Below are 18,921 nucleotides of genomic sequence, written 5' to 3' on the forward strand. Positions count from 1 at the left end.
CACATGCAACAGATCAGTATTTGTTCTGCCAGGAGATATCAAAACGTGGCTCATGGGCACACCTACATACAAAGAGGCTGGGACTAGTGGGATAGAGAGTGTGTGGATATGGACAGGCATCATCTGGCAAAGGAACAAGGAAAATAATTGTGCCTGAAGAGGATGGTTGAATCAAGCTGAAGTTCTTTTCTCAGTTAAACAAAGCCCTGGGAGGAAAGGGATCTAGCTATAAACACACTCAGAAAAAGAATTGCAACAGCAGAAATGCAGATTTGATCTAACCAAACTACTGCCTGGATTTCAGTTTCATTGAAACCAGTGAAGAAATTAAAATGTAACCTTTTTTTTTCTCTCCAAGCTGGTTTTTGGGGATCTCCTCGTGTTTCAAACATTAACAGCACTTCACAACAAAATATTTTTTCTTCCTTTCTTTCTTCCTTTTTTTTTTTAAAGGAGCACATTGTTAAAATAGTTGTTTTGAAATCTGCTGAATGAAGCATAGAATGAAGTCCTCTACAAAGCTGCCTCCATGGAGCACCTCAAACTACTCCAACTCTGAACATCCATGTAGACTGCTGATACTGCAGAGGTCCCCCAGGAAAAGTGGCCACATGCATGTGGTATTACCCGAAACTTCAGAAGTAGGCACTGACTGACATTTGTATTACTTCTTTAATTCTGCATGATACACTTTCCATTTTATTTAATGACACTTTGATTTGTCTCCCTTGGAAGAAGGGTCCCCTCTTTTCAAAAGACAATTTACCCAACTGCTACTCACCTGTTTGCTCTGTCTTCACAATGACATTATGAGATTGGTACATGTCACTTCCACACTGACCTGCAAGAAAGCAAATTGGCAGATAGGAAGTATGAGAATGAGCACAGAGGAATTAAATGTATTAGCTCCAAGCAGCAACTTCTACACCTGAGCCAGAGGGCTGATTTTGGAGTGGGAAACATTCCCTCTCTTCTTCATCCTTCAGATTTCTGCCTGAAGTAATATCCAAGAAATTTAGCAATACCATAAATGAACTATAAGCAGAATAGCAAACATAGCAAGTATAATCTGCCAGGCAGGCTTCTGGGGAATGTAAATGACTTCTGAAGATCTCAGAATTCAGACTAATATACACGTGTTTCTCTTAATATCTATTTACCATTCCATTTTAGGTGCTGGAGGTTGCTGTAAAGCAGTTGTCCTGCTGTCCCAGCTGCCTGAGTGAATTCCTGCAGGCTCATACTACACAGATGTTCCCCATTGATATCAAACTCCTGGAAAGGTATGCAGTTGGCATCCAGTTGGTTGGTATCAAGGAGGTGCTGCAGCCACTCCCAGACTTGAAACTTAGTCCAGTACTGCGGGTGTATTTCGTGCCACTGGGTTCCATAGAAGCTACTGGATACTGGAAAAGAAAAAAAATATTTACTGTCTCTGATAGCATAATAGTCATCCACAATAAGATCTACAGCCAAATTACATGTCCTGGAAGTCTCCAGATCAAGATGCTTTTCTCAGTCCTTAACATTGTCTCAGTAGCTATAGCTGGAGAAGATATTGTGAAGGTTTTGACCTCAGTTTTCCATCTAAAAATTGGGCATTATTTCATTACACACCTCTTGGCTGATTGATTTGGAGGAATTAACTTATTAATGTTGGCTAAATACACCAAAATTCTCTGAGGGAAGATACTTTACAGAAATACTGTTGAAAAGGGATGTGTGAGAAAATCATTTTATTGTATCAGAAAATGATGGAAAAGCCTTGCAAAACTCTCATAAGGTGACGTGGAAACTTTCTTTGAATAAGAACTTAGTAGGGGCTAAATATTAATTGTGGGGTTAGGAAAAAGAAGGTTAAAAGCACTCTCATACTGTTCCACAGTAAAAGCCTATCAGTGTGGGCCATGGTTTCATGACAGATTTGGCATTCTGATAGTGCAGATTATTGCTGTAGTCATGTAAGGTGGTTTCTGAATGTAGTTGTAAAACTCATCTTTAGCTATGGAAGCTGCATAATTTTCTTGTTAGAATGTCTGAGTCTTTTCTTGGCAATCTCTTAAACTGCTCTTGGTTGTATGTCATTGCACGACAATAATTTGCATGTGCAAATGGAAGAAATTGTACATGGGATAGGATCATTATGTAAGATAAGAGCAAAGGCAGGATTGCTTTGGTCTGTCCTCACAGAGTTCAGTGCAATTTATTCCCTGGGAAAGGAGGAAAACGGACTATGCCAGACAGAGGTGACGGTGAGATAAAATGCTCACAAGTGCAAGAAGGGTTTAAGGCTGAGGGAATGAGAGATTACGTGGCAGGAGAGACTGCCATGGCCAAGCTCTGCAGGGACCTCACTCCAGGATATGGCACCAGTCTGTTCCCAGTCTCCTCTAGAAAAAAAATTAACCACACAGTGAGAAATACTGACAACAGTGGATATTGCTAGAGGACTACAAGCACCAGAATTGGCACATTTTAGGAAATCACCTTAACTCAGGTGCACTAGACCTCAGGTCTCTTCAAATGAGGTACAGGACACAGTTTCCAGCTAACACAAAAACAATCCCCACAGTTATTTAGCTTTCTTTATCAATATTAGCCAACACAGCTTGTGTAAGTAATGTAGGGAGTTTCTGTTCCTCATCCTCCCATCGAAGGATTTGGGGAATGAGTGTGGAAAGTATTTAAAGTGTGGTATGTCAGAGAAAAAAGGTTTGCTGTAGCTGTCAAATATCCCTGAAAGGGAGGTTGATTTGTATTCTTATCATTTCAGAAGAGTAAAGTGATTTCAAAGGCCACAAGAATCTTAATGTAAGCAAAGATACTTTAGTGAGAGGAGAAAGTAGCTTAGGTAAAAGTATGTGTAGTGGTGAATTATTGTGCAGGCTGGTCTGAGCTTTGAGCTTCCTGTCCCTCTAAAACATAAGTAAATCCTGAGGGGTTTCACCCTGAAAATTTGATATAGACCCCCACCATTTCCCTCCATGAAATCCTGTGGAAGAGTAAAACTCAGGCATGACTTTTTTTTTGTATGACACTGTTATAAAAAAACAGGCACATTTATTAAGCACATGCTGATGTATTCCTGTATTATGTGTATTTAGAAATTACACATAAAAAAGTATAAGCATTTCATTAAGTGGGAACTTTAATTTAAATTTTGTTGTAGTACTATTTGGATCAGAAGGACAAGAGCAGCATATGATTGTCCGCTTAGATTTTAAGTTTTACCTGTTCATTGAATAATGAAAAGAATTCTAAAATTACATCAAGCACCTATAGAGATATAGGTTTATATATATTTTTATAGTGAGAGAATATATATGAATACATTTTTATATACCCAGATATATAATCAAAAAACAGTAAGGAGAAAAAAAGAAAAAATCACAAGCCACAAGCTACCTAGTGCTCTAATGCCAGTCTAATTAAAAAGCTATCTAGTAATTTGAACCAAAAAAGCAAATACAGCAAAGGACCAAAAATACTATTCCCCTGGAAAGCCAGAGGGGTGATTAGAATTAAACAGTAATGTTTGTTCAGAGGAAGTACGAGGGGTAAAGCTACGAGAGAAAGAATTCTGGACTGAGAAGAGAGATCTTCTGGCACTTTCAACACCATTAAATTTTAAGAAAGACAGCCAGTAAGGAAATGAACAATAAATTGGTCCCTATTGCAAGTTCAGCTTTTTACAAATGAAGTAACAAATGAAAAGTTTTCTTACCAGAAGTGAAACTCCGGTAAATTAGTACTACTGAAAAATAATACTCGTACATGCTTAAAGGTGTAGCAGCCCCTGTCCCCCGGCCTCCCAAAAAAGAATACGACTCAGGGCAGTTGAATTCCTCCTACCATTGCATGTGGAATATCCATCTGTCCAGGAAGGCTGCTGGTGGAGTAGATTGCTGCTGGAATTGATACTCATCCTGCCAGCTCCTTCCAAAATCATGATCTGTAAGTGAATCAAACAGCTTGCTAAGTGAGCAGTGTCTAGTCCAAGAGGTAAATGTTAAAAAAAAAAAAAAAATCCACTGAAGGTGAAGCAAGGAGGCCAATTCCATTTGTAGAAGATACAACTGAAATCAAGAACATGTTAACACAACCCCTTTTCCACTGCCACAAAATCTCCTTATGATAAACATTACCATGATTAATTTGCATACGCAAGAAGCAAGTTTCTACAGCTGCCTATCCATAAATGAATAATCTGTAATCAAAAAAGAAGCCGAATGAAAAGACAAGGCTCCTGACAGAGCAATACATGAAAACTGCCAAGCTTTGAGAAATTAAATACTAAATAGTTTTACTTTTTTTTTCTGCTTTAAAGAGAAATATGATTTAAACAAGTTCTTTTTTTTTTTTTTTTTTTTTTTTTTTTTTTTTTTTTTTTTTTGAGAGAGAGAGAAAGAAGTTTCCAATAATTGCAAATGAAACTATATGGTAGACTACAAGTCATGCTCAGAAAATCCTTCACACAGAAGGATACACATAATGTTACAGGAAGATAGCCTTACAGAGAATATCTTGTCAGCTGACCCAGTTTCTTATCTGATCTGTGTCAGCAGTGTCTATAACACTTCTTGGTAACAAATATCACAAATCATACATTTCAACCCACCAAAAAAATCAGATGGTCAACAATCTTGTAAATGAGACAGCCATTGTTGTAACAGAATCAATATTTTGGAGTGACACCACCCCCAAGACAGCATTCCCGTTTTTACGCAAACTTTCCTTTCCATGTATCTTAGCGTTAGCACCATGAGTAAAATTGTCCTTTACTTTTTTTATACTTTAAAAACAAAAAACCTACTTGTATGACATTCTAGAAAAATGTTACATTTATCCCATGCTTAATCATTCCAATGAAAGTATACAAAATTCCCTAGTGATGGGTATTCTTCATGTTTTACATTATCTTTCAGTGGTGTGAAGTTGTAAAGCTTAAAAATATACATAATAACCAAAGATATTTGTAAGGACATTGGGAAAGTAATTTGTTAAACATTACAAAGGCTTTGGATTGTAATTCTTATATACACAGGGGGGAAAAAAGGAAACCAAACCCCTGTTCAAAAATATTGAAAGCCACAAAGTCTGTAAAAACAAAACATTAGACATCAGGATGGCATGTGCATGCAACTAGACTTCACCCTAGAATTAAAAAGGTTATGAAATACAAAATAGACTTGTGAAGGGTAAAATCACTGGTCTTGGCTGTTTATCCACTGCGGCCAGTGAAAAAACATCCACTGAGAGCACATCTGTACCCCCTACAAGCTCATGCCAGCAACCTTTTTGGTAAAAGAGAAGGAGTCAATAGAAACACTTACAGCCTTATTTTTAAAGAAGCAGTCTGAAAATTACCTGGATTTGTATTTTCTTCTGTCATTTAAAATAAGTCATGTAACTTAAAACTTACAAGTATCTATTTCTTCCCCCCTCCTCCCTGCACCCCTCTACCCCCACAATGTATTTAGAGAGGGAAAGGGAGAGAGGTTACTGGCAACTGCTTAAAAAGCCAAAGCCTTAGGAAGTTTATCACAGAGAATGGTACTTTATACTTAAAGTAGTTTAGGGCTTTTTTTTTTTTTTTTTTTTTTGGTAGCTACACAGAATGGCAAAATCAAACCATGGATGATTTGTCAGTCACTTTCCACTTCTAATTCTTCTAATTCTAGCCAATCTGTGATTCAGTGACCACTAGCAAGGAGGATTTAATTTCTCATAGTAGATATATTGGATTATAGAACATTAACAATTGAGAGAGATACTTCTTGTCCCATTCTGGCCAAATGAAAGATGATTATCACATCAGTCAGTACATTTATACAAGTTAGAAGACTTTTTCCAGCCCTGTGTAAAGGCCAAGTGATTTAGTATTGTGAGTGAGAAGGTGTGAGGAAGCATTTTAATTCAATCTCATGATTATAAACATGTTCAGCCTGTAGCGTATATAAATTATATACTTGATGTGTAAGAACTTTTAAGCAATAATGTATGTTTGACAGTCAATACATACACTTCTGAGGCTGTAAAGGTTGATGATGTATCAAGTTATATCTTTAAATTTGGTTTCAATCATTAAAGACAATTAGGTATGAATGAAGGAAATACTCATGAAAAAGACCTTATTACAGTATCAAATAGAGGTGAGGTAAAATACCATCTATTCTGGGGAAACAATAAAATTGAGGATTAGGAAAACACACTTAGAAACTTAGTAGTTGAATTTACTGCTTTTTAAAAAATTATAATATTCACTTCATAACTTAAATCCATTGATCTGAATTCACATTTTCAGAAGTTATCTCAGAATTAAAAGTAATTGTGTTATGTCATTTTGTATTCCACAACTTCTGTAGTTTCTGGAATTCTACACAGATTTAATAACTTGTGCAAATGGCTTACAAGTATGTCTGGGAAAATGTGCATATGAACTGAAATTATTTCTGTGTAATTTTGTCCTGAAAATTCAGTTAATTCTTTTCTTCTTCATTACTAATCAGGTGAATTTCCAAACCAAAAGTTCCTATGACACTTTTTTATGGCAACTGAAGCTATGTAAAATTAAATAAACCAAATCATGTGTCTTGCATAGTTTTTCCACCCCATGCAGTAACTAAAACCAATGCACATTAGAGATCTGAAAAGAAGATCTCTGACAGCCTCTTCCTGAGATCTGGATTTTAGTTATTTTCCTTTAAAATGTCCTTTCCCTGTCGCAGTCTAGCAGATAGTTGTTCTTCACTGTATCCCTGAACAACATTAATATTATTTTCAAATAATGTCCATGGAACTTCCTTTACAATTTAATGAATCAATCATTCCAGTTTTGGAAGCTAAATAAATTATCTCAACCTCAATAACTAAATTAATTTCTAGTATCACCTGTAGGAACAATTGTGCCTAAGAAGGAGAATTTACAATATGACATTAATCACAGAAGAAGGACTGGATTTAGCTTTAACTTAAACTTTGCCAAAGTTCTGTGTATTACTGAAGGAACAGGTTTTTTGGTGTCTTGAAAATTTTCAGGTCACCTTCTTTATCTTAATGCAAGGGTGTTCCTTCTTTGGAAATCATTCTAGCACTTTGTTCAGGAGGATTACAAAGTCCTACTAACAACTTCCACACCTTTGCTTGGAAGCATACAGCATTATGCTCAACAGTATTTTCTGTATGAAAATCAAACTGGGATTTTCTTCATGTCATCCTGTATATGCCTTTCTTTGCTAAAAATTCATGGAAGATTTATGCTTATAGCAGTATAATGCTTATAACCTGTGTCAGGATATTGGAAGCAGCATGTTCCTCATTAGTCCAGGGCCAAATGCTCAAATCTCCTCAGTGTACAGACAAACCTGGTTAAAGGGTGTGAAACCTCAAGGGGAAGGACACATAAGATGTTCAGTTTTCTTTTAATTATATTCCATGTGTCAAAGTGAATTGTGGAACTAATGAAGCCTGGTTTCCTATGAATGTGTATCTTGTGGTTGAATTCTCTAGTCTCTAGTAAGATGTGAGTGCTGATTGAAGTTTTTCCCATGGTTGGGGCATTCATAATATCTCATTGTCTCAAAGCAGTGAGCTCAAGCATCACTCTTTCTTTCAGATCGAGTATTAATGGATTTTCCTTCTGTACTTGGCAGCCAGTTTTTATTAATCTTGTAAAAACTTCATATCTCTGGAACTTGTACCCCCGTATCAAATTTAATTAACATTGGTGATGAAACTCAAAGATTCTTACAGGCCATATGTAAAAGCCAAAACACGGAATTACCATGAAAGCCTCATTTCCTCTAGAAACCATATTAAAAGGGATTCTAGCTGAGCTAATATTTTGGAAAATAAAATTTAAAAATCTTGAGTTCTTTCCCTCTACTATGACATGGTACATTATAAATGAAAGCACGGATGAAACATCATTTGAATATATAATCACATGTATTTTTATAGACATACACACATACATGTCTATGTCTGCATGGCAGACATATGTTCCCATTATGTTCCTCTGAAGAGGTGCTGTCTCTGGAGTTATAGCACTATGCAAATAACGCTTTACTCAGCCAGCACTGTTAGATATAGTTGTGCACTGGTGTTCAGCAAAATTCCTTCTAGAGAGAGTCCTATTAGAAGGGATTAATGCATTAAAAAAAAAAAAAGCCATTCACCAACATTCATTCTATCAGGTGGTATTTTAAGACCAAACCCTGAAGGCCTCTCTTAGTTAAAGCTCTCACTGGAGTCCCAAGGAGCTTTGGCTGAGCCACAACCCAGCAAGTTGGCAGTAGAAGCAGGTCATTTGCTCTGCTCTTTTTCTCTTCCATGACCACCTCACCACTCTGAGTAAATAGGGGTAATGGAAAGAGCAAGGAGCCATGGCCTGCCTGTGGAGCAAACCCAGCATTACAGAAAAACATATTTACAAATCCTTGAACCTTGAACACTGTATAGTGCACTCTATGCGAATTATTTTATTGCACTACAGGTGTGCTCTGAAAATAAATTACTCTGATCCCCATTTCCACATTCAACCCAATGAATCTTAATGACCATATAAAGAGTTTCTCTTTTCTTTGAACCAGAATCTTTCGAGAACAGCTTATATTAAATTACATGAAAATTCCAAACACAGGAAAGGCAAATAAGCGGTACAGAAAAAGTGCTTGAATCCTGAAGTAGTACAACCAGAGCTATTGTTCTGATATCAATTTGTATGGTTGCTCATGGACACAACTCTGAAGTGAACTAAGGGGGCGTGGAAGGGGAGCCCATAAGAGAAAGGGATCCATGGGGGAAGGGGGCATCCACATGGGAAGGGGCCCCCAGCCCTCCCTCTGGTAAAGCCACGCACTCTGCGCAAAACACAACAACGATGTCTAGGACAAAACAGACTGAAACTACTAAGCCATGACTCCACCTGTAAGCTATGCAAAGTCTAAGAGTGACTTCTAGCTGAGACAAGCTCAGTGCAGCTCCTCCTGGCATGTCCAAAAGGGTGGATCTCTTTTGGCATATTTATCTATGGGATTCTTCCCCATTTTTCCCCTTTTACCATCATGGCTGAACTTCAAATGTAGATTTCACCTGGGCCTATTTTCTTTGAAGTGTGTTATGTACACAGTGAAGACACAATCCCTGCTTTTCAGGGCTTGGAGTTTATGGAACAAGTATCTACAGAGTATGTTAAATATTTTAGATCATTACTGCATCTTGGATTACAGTCAAAGACTTATACAGTAATCTAAAATAAATAAAACCAAGTGATAATTGTAACTGAAGAGTAACAAAATCTGGATTTTTAATCCTTTTCTCGAAAAATCAAAAGACTATTAAATGGGCAGAGTTTTCAAGACATCACAAAGGACACGTCGGACATAGCATGTGGGCTTGTTTTACACATACAGCTGCTTTGGAAACATAAATGCTTTGTACTTGTAATGTATATGATCAATTAGCTGCTTTGCATTCCACCCAGCTATTTTACATCTCCAGTGGTGGTAAGGGCAGGCACAAACTTAATATATGAATGTTGAAAGCCTGTTTGCATGTTACTGTGAGCTTTGGGTCTTCTGTTATGGGGTTTTTTTATTCCCTTTCATTTAATGTGCATTCCTACCAGGGCTCCAGGGTCCTAGTCTGAGGCAGTGTGTCTATACATACAGCCATGGCTGACCCAAAGATTGCCCCGTGATCTCTATCTGTCTAATTTGCAAAGGTCTCAGATTCATGCCTGGTGTCTGTGTCAGACTCCCACATAAGGTATCATCCTTGCCATGGCTCACTTTCAGATGTGACCTTTTCTGCAGTGTGTTAGCATCTCTTCTGGCCACGTAGATTCAGTTGTAGCTAGCACGCACTTCCTTGTTTCCATACCTATAGTGCCTATAGAGCTGAGAGAAGCCTCAAAAGAAACAACTCATCTGCAGGCTGATTACACACAGGCATCTGTTTCACAACAAAAAGCTCAACTTTGGACCACTTTGCTGAGGCCTGTAAGGTACCATTCAGGTGACAGTCTATGCAGCTTGACCTGTTTGATGATAACCTCAAGACTCACCACTAAGAGAACTGAAAAAGTCTTAGAAATCTTTGAAGAAAGTTCATATGAAGAAACACTCTGATCACACTCGGTATTTGTTGTAAAACATACCAAGCATTTGATGCATTTCATTTTTAGTCCATCTCACGTGCCTTTGGGCCATAGTAACAAAATCTGGTTACTGAATCACATTATGACTATAAAGTTCAAAGAATCATTTTTATAAGAAAATTTTCTAAATAATCTCCAAAATTTTAGTATTCAAGATTCTGGTTTTGGTCTTTAGGGCTAATCTTATTTCCTACTACACCCCTTTGAAGTGCATGAATCTATGCTTTGGTATTTTTGGAGGATAGAGCTGTGGTTCATATGCATAAACCCACTTTTATATGTGCAAAACTGGTGAGCTCTCGGAGAGACTATATTGAGACCTTGAACATTTACTGTTGTGGGCTTTTGGAAAGGAAGACTTTGGTTTATTCTTTTGTTTTCTTTGAACCTTGTACATTAAATGTATATACGAAGGTAAACTGAAAGACCAGAAAAAAGAAGATGAATAGGAAAGGAATGTTTAACATATACCTACATTACAGATAGGATCGTGATAAACAAAATCAAATAAAGCTTGATTGGAATATTTTATTACTAAAGATGTTATTTTCATGATGCACTACAAGGCAACTTTTGTAAGAGATATGTGGTGGTTGTTTAAACATGTTCATAGGGATGCTTCAAAATCTTGCATATGTATTTTAACTAAAGAGAACCTTGGGTAGAAAAGTTAGGATCTAGATCTGTATCTGAGCTATCCCTCTGCTCCAGGGATTGGGTTTGGTTCTTATCTCTCTTTAAACGATGTAATTTAAAGACAAAGCCATAGTTCAGTTTCCTTTTTGAGAGAGAACAAAGTTCACTTTATGAATGCAAGGAAAAAAAATTACTTGATGATATGCAAAGTTTCATAGGTTGTTTTTCTCTGACCCCTTTTCTCCCCCAATAATCTTCCTATGAACTGACTTCAATTTTCAAGGTACTCATTAGTAAAATGAAAATAGAAGGAAGAATTTTAAAAGAGGTTTTTTGTTTGTTTGCTTTTCTAAATCAGAAGCAAACAGAAGGCAGATTGTGAACAGAGAATCCTCAAGGCATAGATGTGTCTGACAGCATTAACTACCAAGGGCTTGTACTTCAAATTTTCCCCGTTGTCATGTGACTTTAGCAGAGAAAACAGTGAAATGCAACCTGCCACTTAACTAGGAACTGGTGTTTCAGATCCATATTTTCCTGTCACATCACAGGCTAGATGTGCACCTTCTTGTCACGCCACTAGTTTTTGAACATGAAAAGAATAATATCATAGTTTATTTTACTGTTAAAAACCTCATCCTCCTTTTTGCCAAAGTTCCGTGCACAGATCCATATAATAATATTAGTGAAAGAGCTGTCATAGAGCTGATACAAAAGTGAGTCAAGAAAAGATTTTATTTCTTGTGACAGATATTTGGATTATATTTGCAGTAATGCATTCTTAGGATGTTTGGAACAAGTAGATAGATTCACTGAAAACTGGCCAAAAGTAAGTGGGCTATTTTCTTTTTTATTTTTCAGAGTTGGCTTTGACTGGTGTATAGCAATGCTTTCATTGCTGTCTGTCTGCACCACCTCAGCAAGTTCATGATAATTTGGGTCAGCCATTTTTTCCTGAATATTTAGAAGTCATTTACCATAGATTCATCAAGCTAGCCCCAGGGATACAGAGTCTTGGAAACACAATAATGGGAAAAACTGCCTTTGCTCTTTATTCTTATTTCAGCACTTAATACCACACCTCATGGAACAACTCCACACCTCCTTTCATGTCCTTCCTATCTCTCTGGTACATCCTTCCTCTAACCAGGAGCCAGCTCATCTCCCTAATCTCCTTTTGCTAAACACCTTTCCTTTGCTTACAATACACTAAATATACAAATGGCCAGAAAGCGCTCTAGATGGCCCTGTAACTTGACAAGCCACACGTCTATAATTACGCATGAACCTCATCAGCTAACAAAATATTACCATCATGTTCTAACACCTTCTCCTTCTCCCTTGGCTCTGGTTCCCCAACCACTTCCCTCTACCTTCCACGACAGCTTCTCTTTGCATTGCTTTAAAGACTAACAGCGTATTAAGGGAAATGTTTTCCATACTGCTAATATAGCCTGTGTGACTCTTCAGTTGTTAGTGAATAATGACAATAATAACAGTAATAATTGTGTTTGTATTCATGTTTGGCTCTCATTAGATGCTGACTCGGTGCTGACATAACAGCCACTCAGATATATGCTGCAGCAGCAGCCAGTATTTCATGTGGAAGTTCACTTTAACCACTATCACCACCAACACTTTTCTTTTGTTATGGGACTTTTGTCTGGTTTTCAACAGTAACAACCACTAATTTGCCTACTTAAAAAAAACAAAACAAAACTAAACACAATTGCGTTTTCTCTCTTTTACTTTTTCTGAACTCTGTTTAATATATTTTATTTGAATAAAGGGCACCTACATGGAAACTGCAAGGTTCCTCTTTAGGGCTAGTTTCTGAGCAAGAAGCAAACAGACTAAGGAACGTGGGATGGAGACCCAAAACAGTGAAGTGTCTTAGGGAATGTGCAAATTTTCCCATTGGACTACTACTTTTTACATTAATTGATTCATTCAGTCAACAAACTGTTTGTGCTTCTTCATTAAATATGTGAGGGCCGCAGCACAAATTAGCTAGGGCAGAGAAGCTGGAAATTAAGCACAAAGAATTTTATGCTAAGCTATGCAGCTTTCTGGAGATGTAGCCTGGTTGAAAGAAGTATTTATACCGTGTTACAACCCACTGCCTGACTAACCACAATATGATCACACTTTTTTGCTGATGGGATAGATGTAGTAGAGCTAATGCAGGGTTCATGGTGGGAAGAGTCATTCTGCAGAGATCACAGAGAAGGTTTATTTTGCTATTAACTCCTCTACCACATACTCTAGTACCAAGCTGGGACTTGCTGATCCCACCTATGTGATAGCTTCATCCAGGATGCCTGCTTGCCCTGCACTCCTCCCCAGACTACCAAGTATCCCAAGATGAATCTCTGTCTGCAAAGGAAATTGTCCCCACATTTTTGGCTATCACTGAAAAAGCCCGGTGGGACTCACCAACACCATTTCAGAAAGCTGCTGTCAGACCATTACTTTTACTACCATACAGTCTTTCACATTTGTGTGGTTTTGGTAAACATTTACTTGGAGCCCAGTTGTATCCATGCAGTTTCTTCATATTGTATTTGTTGAGAAAAGAATAAGAGATTGTAAGACCACTTCCCTGGCATCCCACTCCAGGGGCTGCACAAGGGCTGTCTACTTTACCGCTGATGTAGCAGCAGGCTTGCTTCCCCCTTGCTCCCAGGACTGTGAGCCTCCCAGAGCCACATGTCACTGGGACAGTACTTTACATATATGCCACCACCTGTTTATACTCACTGCCTTTATTAAAGCAAACAGAAAATAGGGGAATAAGGTTTCCTTGCTCTGTAGCCATTTGCTACAGGTAAGTCAAGAAGTTGTGGGAAACAACGTCTCCTCACTTCTGTAAAAGCCAAAAACACCTTCCCACCTTCCTTGTCTCCCTTCTGCCTGTGGTTAGAAGAGCAACGCTTCTGTGGCGTTGCTCCTTCTCACCTGGCACAGCACGAGCTGCCCATCCTGTTTCCATTGATTTCTCCAGTGGCTGCATTAAACAATACAATGGAGTATTTATGTGTCAGTGTAAGGAGCAGGTTATTAAGTAAAACCCACCGTAAATAGAGCCGTTAATTCAGTTGCTGGCATGGCTCTCTGTTATCTCCTCAATACCTCCCAGAGGGTATTAGTCTTACCCTTTCGTTTGAGTTGGCAGCAGAGTTATTTTTTTGCACCTGCTGTTCTAGTCCGATAACAACACAGGTCAGCTTTGATTTGTTGGAATATAAACAAAAAAAGCAAAGTCAGGCATCTGCCTCAACAGCCGGGGCTGGTTTGACGGTACAGCTTTTCCCATTGGTTTTGTACAAATGGGCGCTTTCAATTATTATGTGAACTCTCTCCTGTTTCACAAACTATCCTTTGCTACAGAATAACCTGGTGTCAGAAAAGAGCTCAATACTATTCTTTTCCATCAATGGAACCAGTCAAAGCAACACTCTGTTCTAAGACTAAAGTCAGAAGTATCATACAAAATACATAAAGAAAAACCAGCTAAGACACGGTGGTTCAAAAATTACTAGGAAAAAGCAGCAAATTAAGTGTAAACAGTAAAGTAACTTTCTTGAGAGATAAAGAAAACCTGAAATTCTGGAAGGGTTTGCTTTCCCACATGAACCCACACACACTCCATCTCTTCATTTACAATTTCACAGGAAAAAAAAATAACATCGAATCCATGAGAAGCAAGTACTCAGCTGGGAACTGAGCTACTTTTAAGTTCTTCTGAAAATTAAGCCTGCAGGGTTCGTTTACTCTAATGGTATCTATGGTGATGGAAGAACTGAAACACTGACAACCACAGAGCAGAAGAGTCCGCACACACAGCAAAGGCAGTAAATAGCATAGAAACATAGAAATGAAGGAAGGAACCAGCAATGCATCCACATTACAAATAGGAAAACTGAGACACTGAGCTGGAATTATTCATTTAAGACACGTAACAAGTCAATGGAGAAGTCAGCCCATCTCATATCTTCCAGCTCAAGCTCCATTGCTATCCATTGCATCACGTCTCTGGGAAATCTTTCAACATGCAGATGAGTTAGGTTGAATGTGGTTTTTTTTTGAGGGCAGAGAGAAGGTATTCAACAAGAGAAAGAATTCTCAAGGAAAAAAAAGAGACCTGTTCAGACTGAAAACAAGATTATTTTATGCATCATGGCTATTATATGACTAGTAGAGATTTGAATGATAAGTTAGCCAAACAATTAAACCTACACTTGAAGTATTAAATCAAAAAAGCTGCCCTTGGCCTATGTATGATCCTGAAAATGAGCTAGGATTCCTAAGCATAGCTGGCTGAAATTCAAAATTTCAGTTCTGTGGAACTGTGGCTATTTCTACAGAGGTTTTTCCTTCCTTCAGTTTTGTTTGTTTGTTTGTTTGTTTATTTGGGTTTTCTGGTTGGTTGGCTGGGTTTTGTTTGCTTGTGTGGTTTAGAATTTTTTTTGTTGGTTGGGTTTTGGGTTATTTTTATTTTCTCTTTTAATCACAATGAAAGAAAGGAATTTTTAAAATAAAGTTCCCTGGCAACAGGGAATCAACTGACATGTAAAAACTTATATTCAAGTTGTTCAAGGATCAAATGTGCAACTCTGTTATGTGGAATTGTTTGTGAAAGACAGAAACATGAAGCATAAAACTGAGGAACACAGGCAGCAAAATCACCCCAGAGCAGCTGCGCTGGGAGCAATAAACTTGCCTAACATGGCTGTTGTGCACATGGTGACCAGGGAACCCTCTGTAGAGCCCAGCCACGCTAATCCTGAAATGCAGGCAGCCTCAAAACCAAACTAGGATGTGAAGTTTGTGATCCCATTCTTTCTTTTTCACTGAACACTTCTATTCTTCATCTTCCTGCTTATTTATTTTACTTTTTTTTTTTTTTTAATTTTTCTTTCCTTTTTTCCCCTCTCTCTTTAATTTTTTGCCTTTTAATTAGTCAGACCGACTGACCAGGACAATTAATTTTTCTTCAATACACCATAATCCTGTAACCAGTAAAACAGAGTAAAATATCATCTTCAAGTATCTGTGGCAGAAGAATGCCAGGTCTTACACTGACTGCAGAGTATCTGGGAGGGAGGCTGGAGGAGTCAGAAATAAGAAAAAGAACTTTTCTTCCTCCAGTTCTTTTTGCTCCCCTGAACTGATATGTATCTCAGTCATCAATGTAACTGGAAGAGATTTCCCCAACAAAATCTATAAAAATATTTCCAGACTATTTCAAACAACTATTTTCCTCAAAAATAGATTTTTTTACCATGGAATTATACCTATTTTAACAATGTTCTGAGAAAGGAGTATTATCAGAGATCCTTATAACAGCTATTTGCAGGTGCTGGGGAATTTCTTCTTTTCTTTTTACCTTTAATGATTAAATCTTCATTAGATTTTTAAAGATTGAAGATGTTTCATAGCATAAGGAAGCTTTGATCTGCTGCTTATAGTCCACAGTTTGGGGAAGGGCAGCCCTGGGCTCTCAGGCCATGCACGTGTTCCTGCAAAAAAACCCTACTGCAGCACAGGACAAAACCTGCAGGCCTGGAAGTGGAAAGCAGCTCAGTCTAGGACTCCTGGCATGAACAGCCCCTCACTCTCTACAAGACAATGCCAGCCACTCACATATACCTACTGACAAAACAGACATGCCAAATACCAATAGCTGTGCATTTTAAAGGATTCAATCAATGAGCTGTGCAGATTAGAAAACAGAACTGGTTGACATTGGGAAAAAAAGTTTAATTCCTCTTTTAAAAGCTATGGGAAGAAAGCCTGTGAAGGAGATAAGGGATTTGCAAGTGTTATGAGGAGCATCTGAGGGAATTGGCGTTTTTTAGCCTGGAGAAAAAAAGGTTCAGAGGAGACTTTATCACTCTCCACAACTGCCTGAAAGAAGTCAGGGTGTCAGTGTCTTTTCTCAGGTGACAAGTGACAGCATGAGAGAACATGGTCTCCAATTGCACCAGGAGAGTTTTAACTGACTATTAGGAAACATTTCTTCACCGAAAAGGTAAGCAAGCATTAGAACAGGCTGCCCAAGGAAGTGGCAGGGTCTCCACACCTGGAGATATTTAAAATACACATAGATATGGCACTTAGGGACACAGTTAAGTGGTAGACTCTGTAGTGCTGAGTTAATGGTTGGACTCAATGATCTTAGAGATCTTTTCCAGCCTAAATTAATCTATAATTCCATGTACTTAGAGCAAGGTGTTTGTTATGACTGTTGGAATCAGCAACAGGCAGACAAATAAATATATGCGATTGACTCTCGTCCAAACATATTTAATCATTTAAGATTTTAAAGAAGGAAAGGAAGTTTCTACCTTTTGTTACAAAGTATTAAAGCTCCATCATTAAAAGTCTTAAGAGAGGGTAAGGGTATCTGCGAGTCACTAAATGTCGAAAAAACTGCATCTATTTCATTTTGTACATTCCAATTTTGATAAGTCTATAAGGATATCTTACTCATCTAATCACCTATTAATTCAGTCTTCTAAAACATTTTCATCTTCCTCTGTCAGGGCAGGTGCCTGGGAATATTAAGTCTTTTATGTGAGTACCATGTTAGATCTCACTGCAAAAGAGATGAGAACAGCACCCTTGAATGTGTCAGAATTTGACTCCCTGATAAAGCCCCTCCAATCTATGAGACAATTGCTTAACCAAGCATACTTTGAAAATGCATCATCAAGATGCAAGCTTTTAAACTATTGTGTAATAATAATTACATATTGCAGTAAAAATCATTAAGAAAGTTTGGGAGTAATCACTGTATCATGGACTTAGTCTGATTCCTGATGCCTATAGCATCTTGGGCAGTTTTTCAAGGGTCTTTAACTATATAGCAACATAAATTAGTTAACTACTCACTGCTAAATGAAAAAAAACCTAGAATGGTTTTAAAAAACAAAACCAATTCTTCTTGTGATGGCACTACTAATTTAGGCAATAGAATACATTTTTACACATAGTTGCTTAATCCTTACAGACTTACAGGGGCCTAGGAGACTATTCTGGCTACATCTGATTGTGAGTTGAGAAAATATCTCAAATATTTATGTCTGTATCCTTCCTCCATAATAGGCAGGAACTTTTATTCTACATTTTTTTAGCTCCTTTAGGTAAAATTATTTATTTCCACCACCACAAAGCATTTCTCTTTTATTACCCCATCTATTTGGTCTATTACCAGTGACTACCCAGCTCCAGTTGGCTGTTCTGTCTACTAGATCTCATACTCTTTCCTGTGAAGCACATTTCACAAGATCAGCAGAGGAATAGGTAATGATAACCATGTGCAATGTCAGCTTCTGGAAAGGCAGCCTTTGAGGGCTCTTCCTCAGAGGTAGACATGCAAAATGCCAAATGCCAGTCAATTGCTCCACTGGCTACATGACTCCATGTTTACTCATTCTCCCCTGTCTGTAGACCAATGACCAACAAAAGCCCCAAGTATTCTAGGCATTCATGAGGGATTTGGTGCCAACTGCATCCCCAGTAGAGCTCAAAGGAGCTCTCATGCTAAGACTCCTGATGACTTCCTCAAAAACCAAATTAATCCTAGCTTTCTTTATGTACCAGTTGTGAGAAGAAATCCTTCTTTCTTAGCCTTTTGATCAGCAGTATTACTCGTGAGTTTCACTGTTACCAAGTTTACAATATACCCTTTTCTCGAAAACTTACTGAAATTCTTCCTGGGATCATCAGAGACCATAATACATGTAAGCTGCAGAGTGTGCTGAGGCAGGGACAGTGAGGGAGAGATGCAGCCATTTGTGGTTAGAGATCTTGAAGTGCCCTTGGACACCGGCTGAGCAGCTGAAGCCAGAGCGCTTTGCTGAAGATGGTGTTGAAATTCATCAATGCTCACAAGGCACTTACTATTAGGAAGAAAATTCCATGAGCTTATTGCTGAAATTCAGTAGTAGTGAAGCTGTGAGATGGGACAGACACTTCATTAAACATCACCAACTATGCTAGGTACAAAAATAGTGTTTCTGTTCATTTCCTTGTGGACATGAAAAAAACAAAAAAGCCTTTATATTTTATTCTACCACATCCTAATATTGTGTGTTATTAGTAATGACAAATGACAACTA

At 38.0% G+C, this 18,921-nt stretch overlaps 1 protein-coding gene across 2 annotated transcripts in view; it reads right to left on the reverse strand.

The window, feature by feature from the left end:
* Positions 1-18,921, reverse strand: part of EHF (ETS homologous factor) — a 34,029-nt gene that overhangs the window by 11,624 nt on the left and 3,484 nt on the right. For both annotated transcript variants that reach the window (XM_053980224.1, XM_053980223.1), the window contains exons 2-4: positions 3,853-3,952; positions 1,161-1,406; positions 782-841 (exon numbers count right to left, since the gene is read on the reverse strand). In XM_053980224.1, coding sequence (XP_053836199.1) covers positions 782-841; positions 1,161-1,406; positions 3,853-3,949 — 403 coding nt within the window. In that variant the 5' untranslated portion in view covers positions 3,950-3,952. The remainder of the gene's footprint in view (positions 1-781; positions 842-1,160; positions 1,407-3,852; positions 3,953-18,921) is intronic.

This window comes from Vidua macroura, chromosome 6 (assembly GCF_024509145.1).
Source record: "Vidua macroura isolate BioBank_ID:100142 chromosome 6, ASM2450914v1, whole genome shotgun sequence".
Classification (NCBI taxonomy): domain Eukaryota; kingdom Metazoa; phylum Chordata; class Aves; order Passeriformes; family Viduidae; genus Vidua; species Vidua macroura.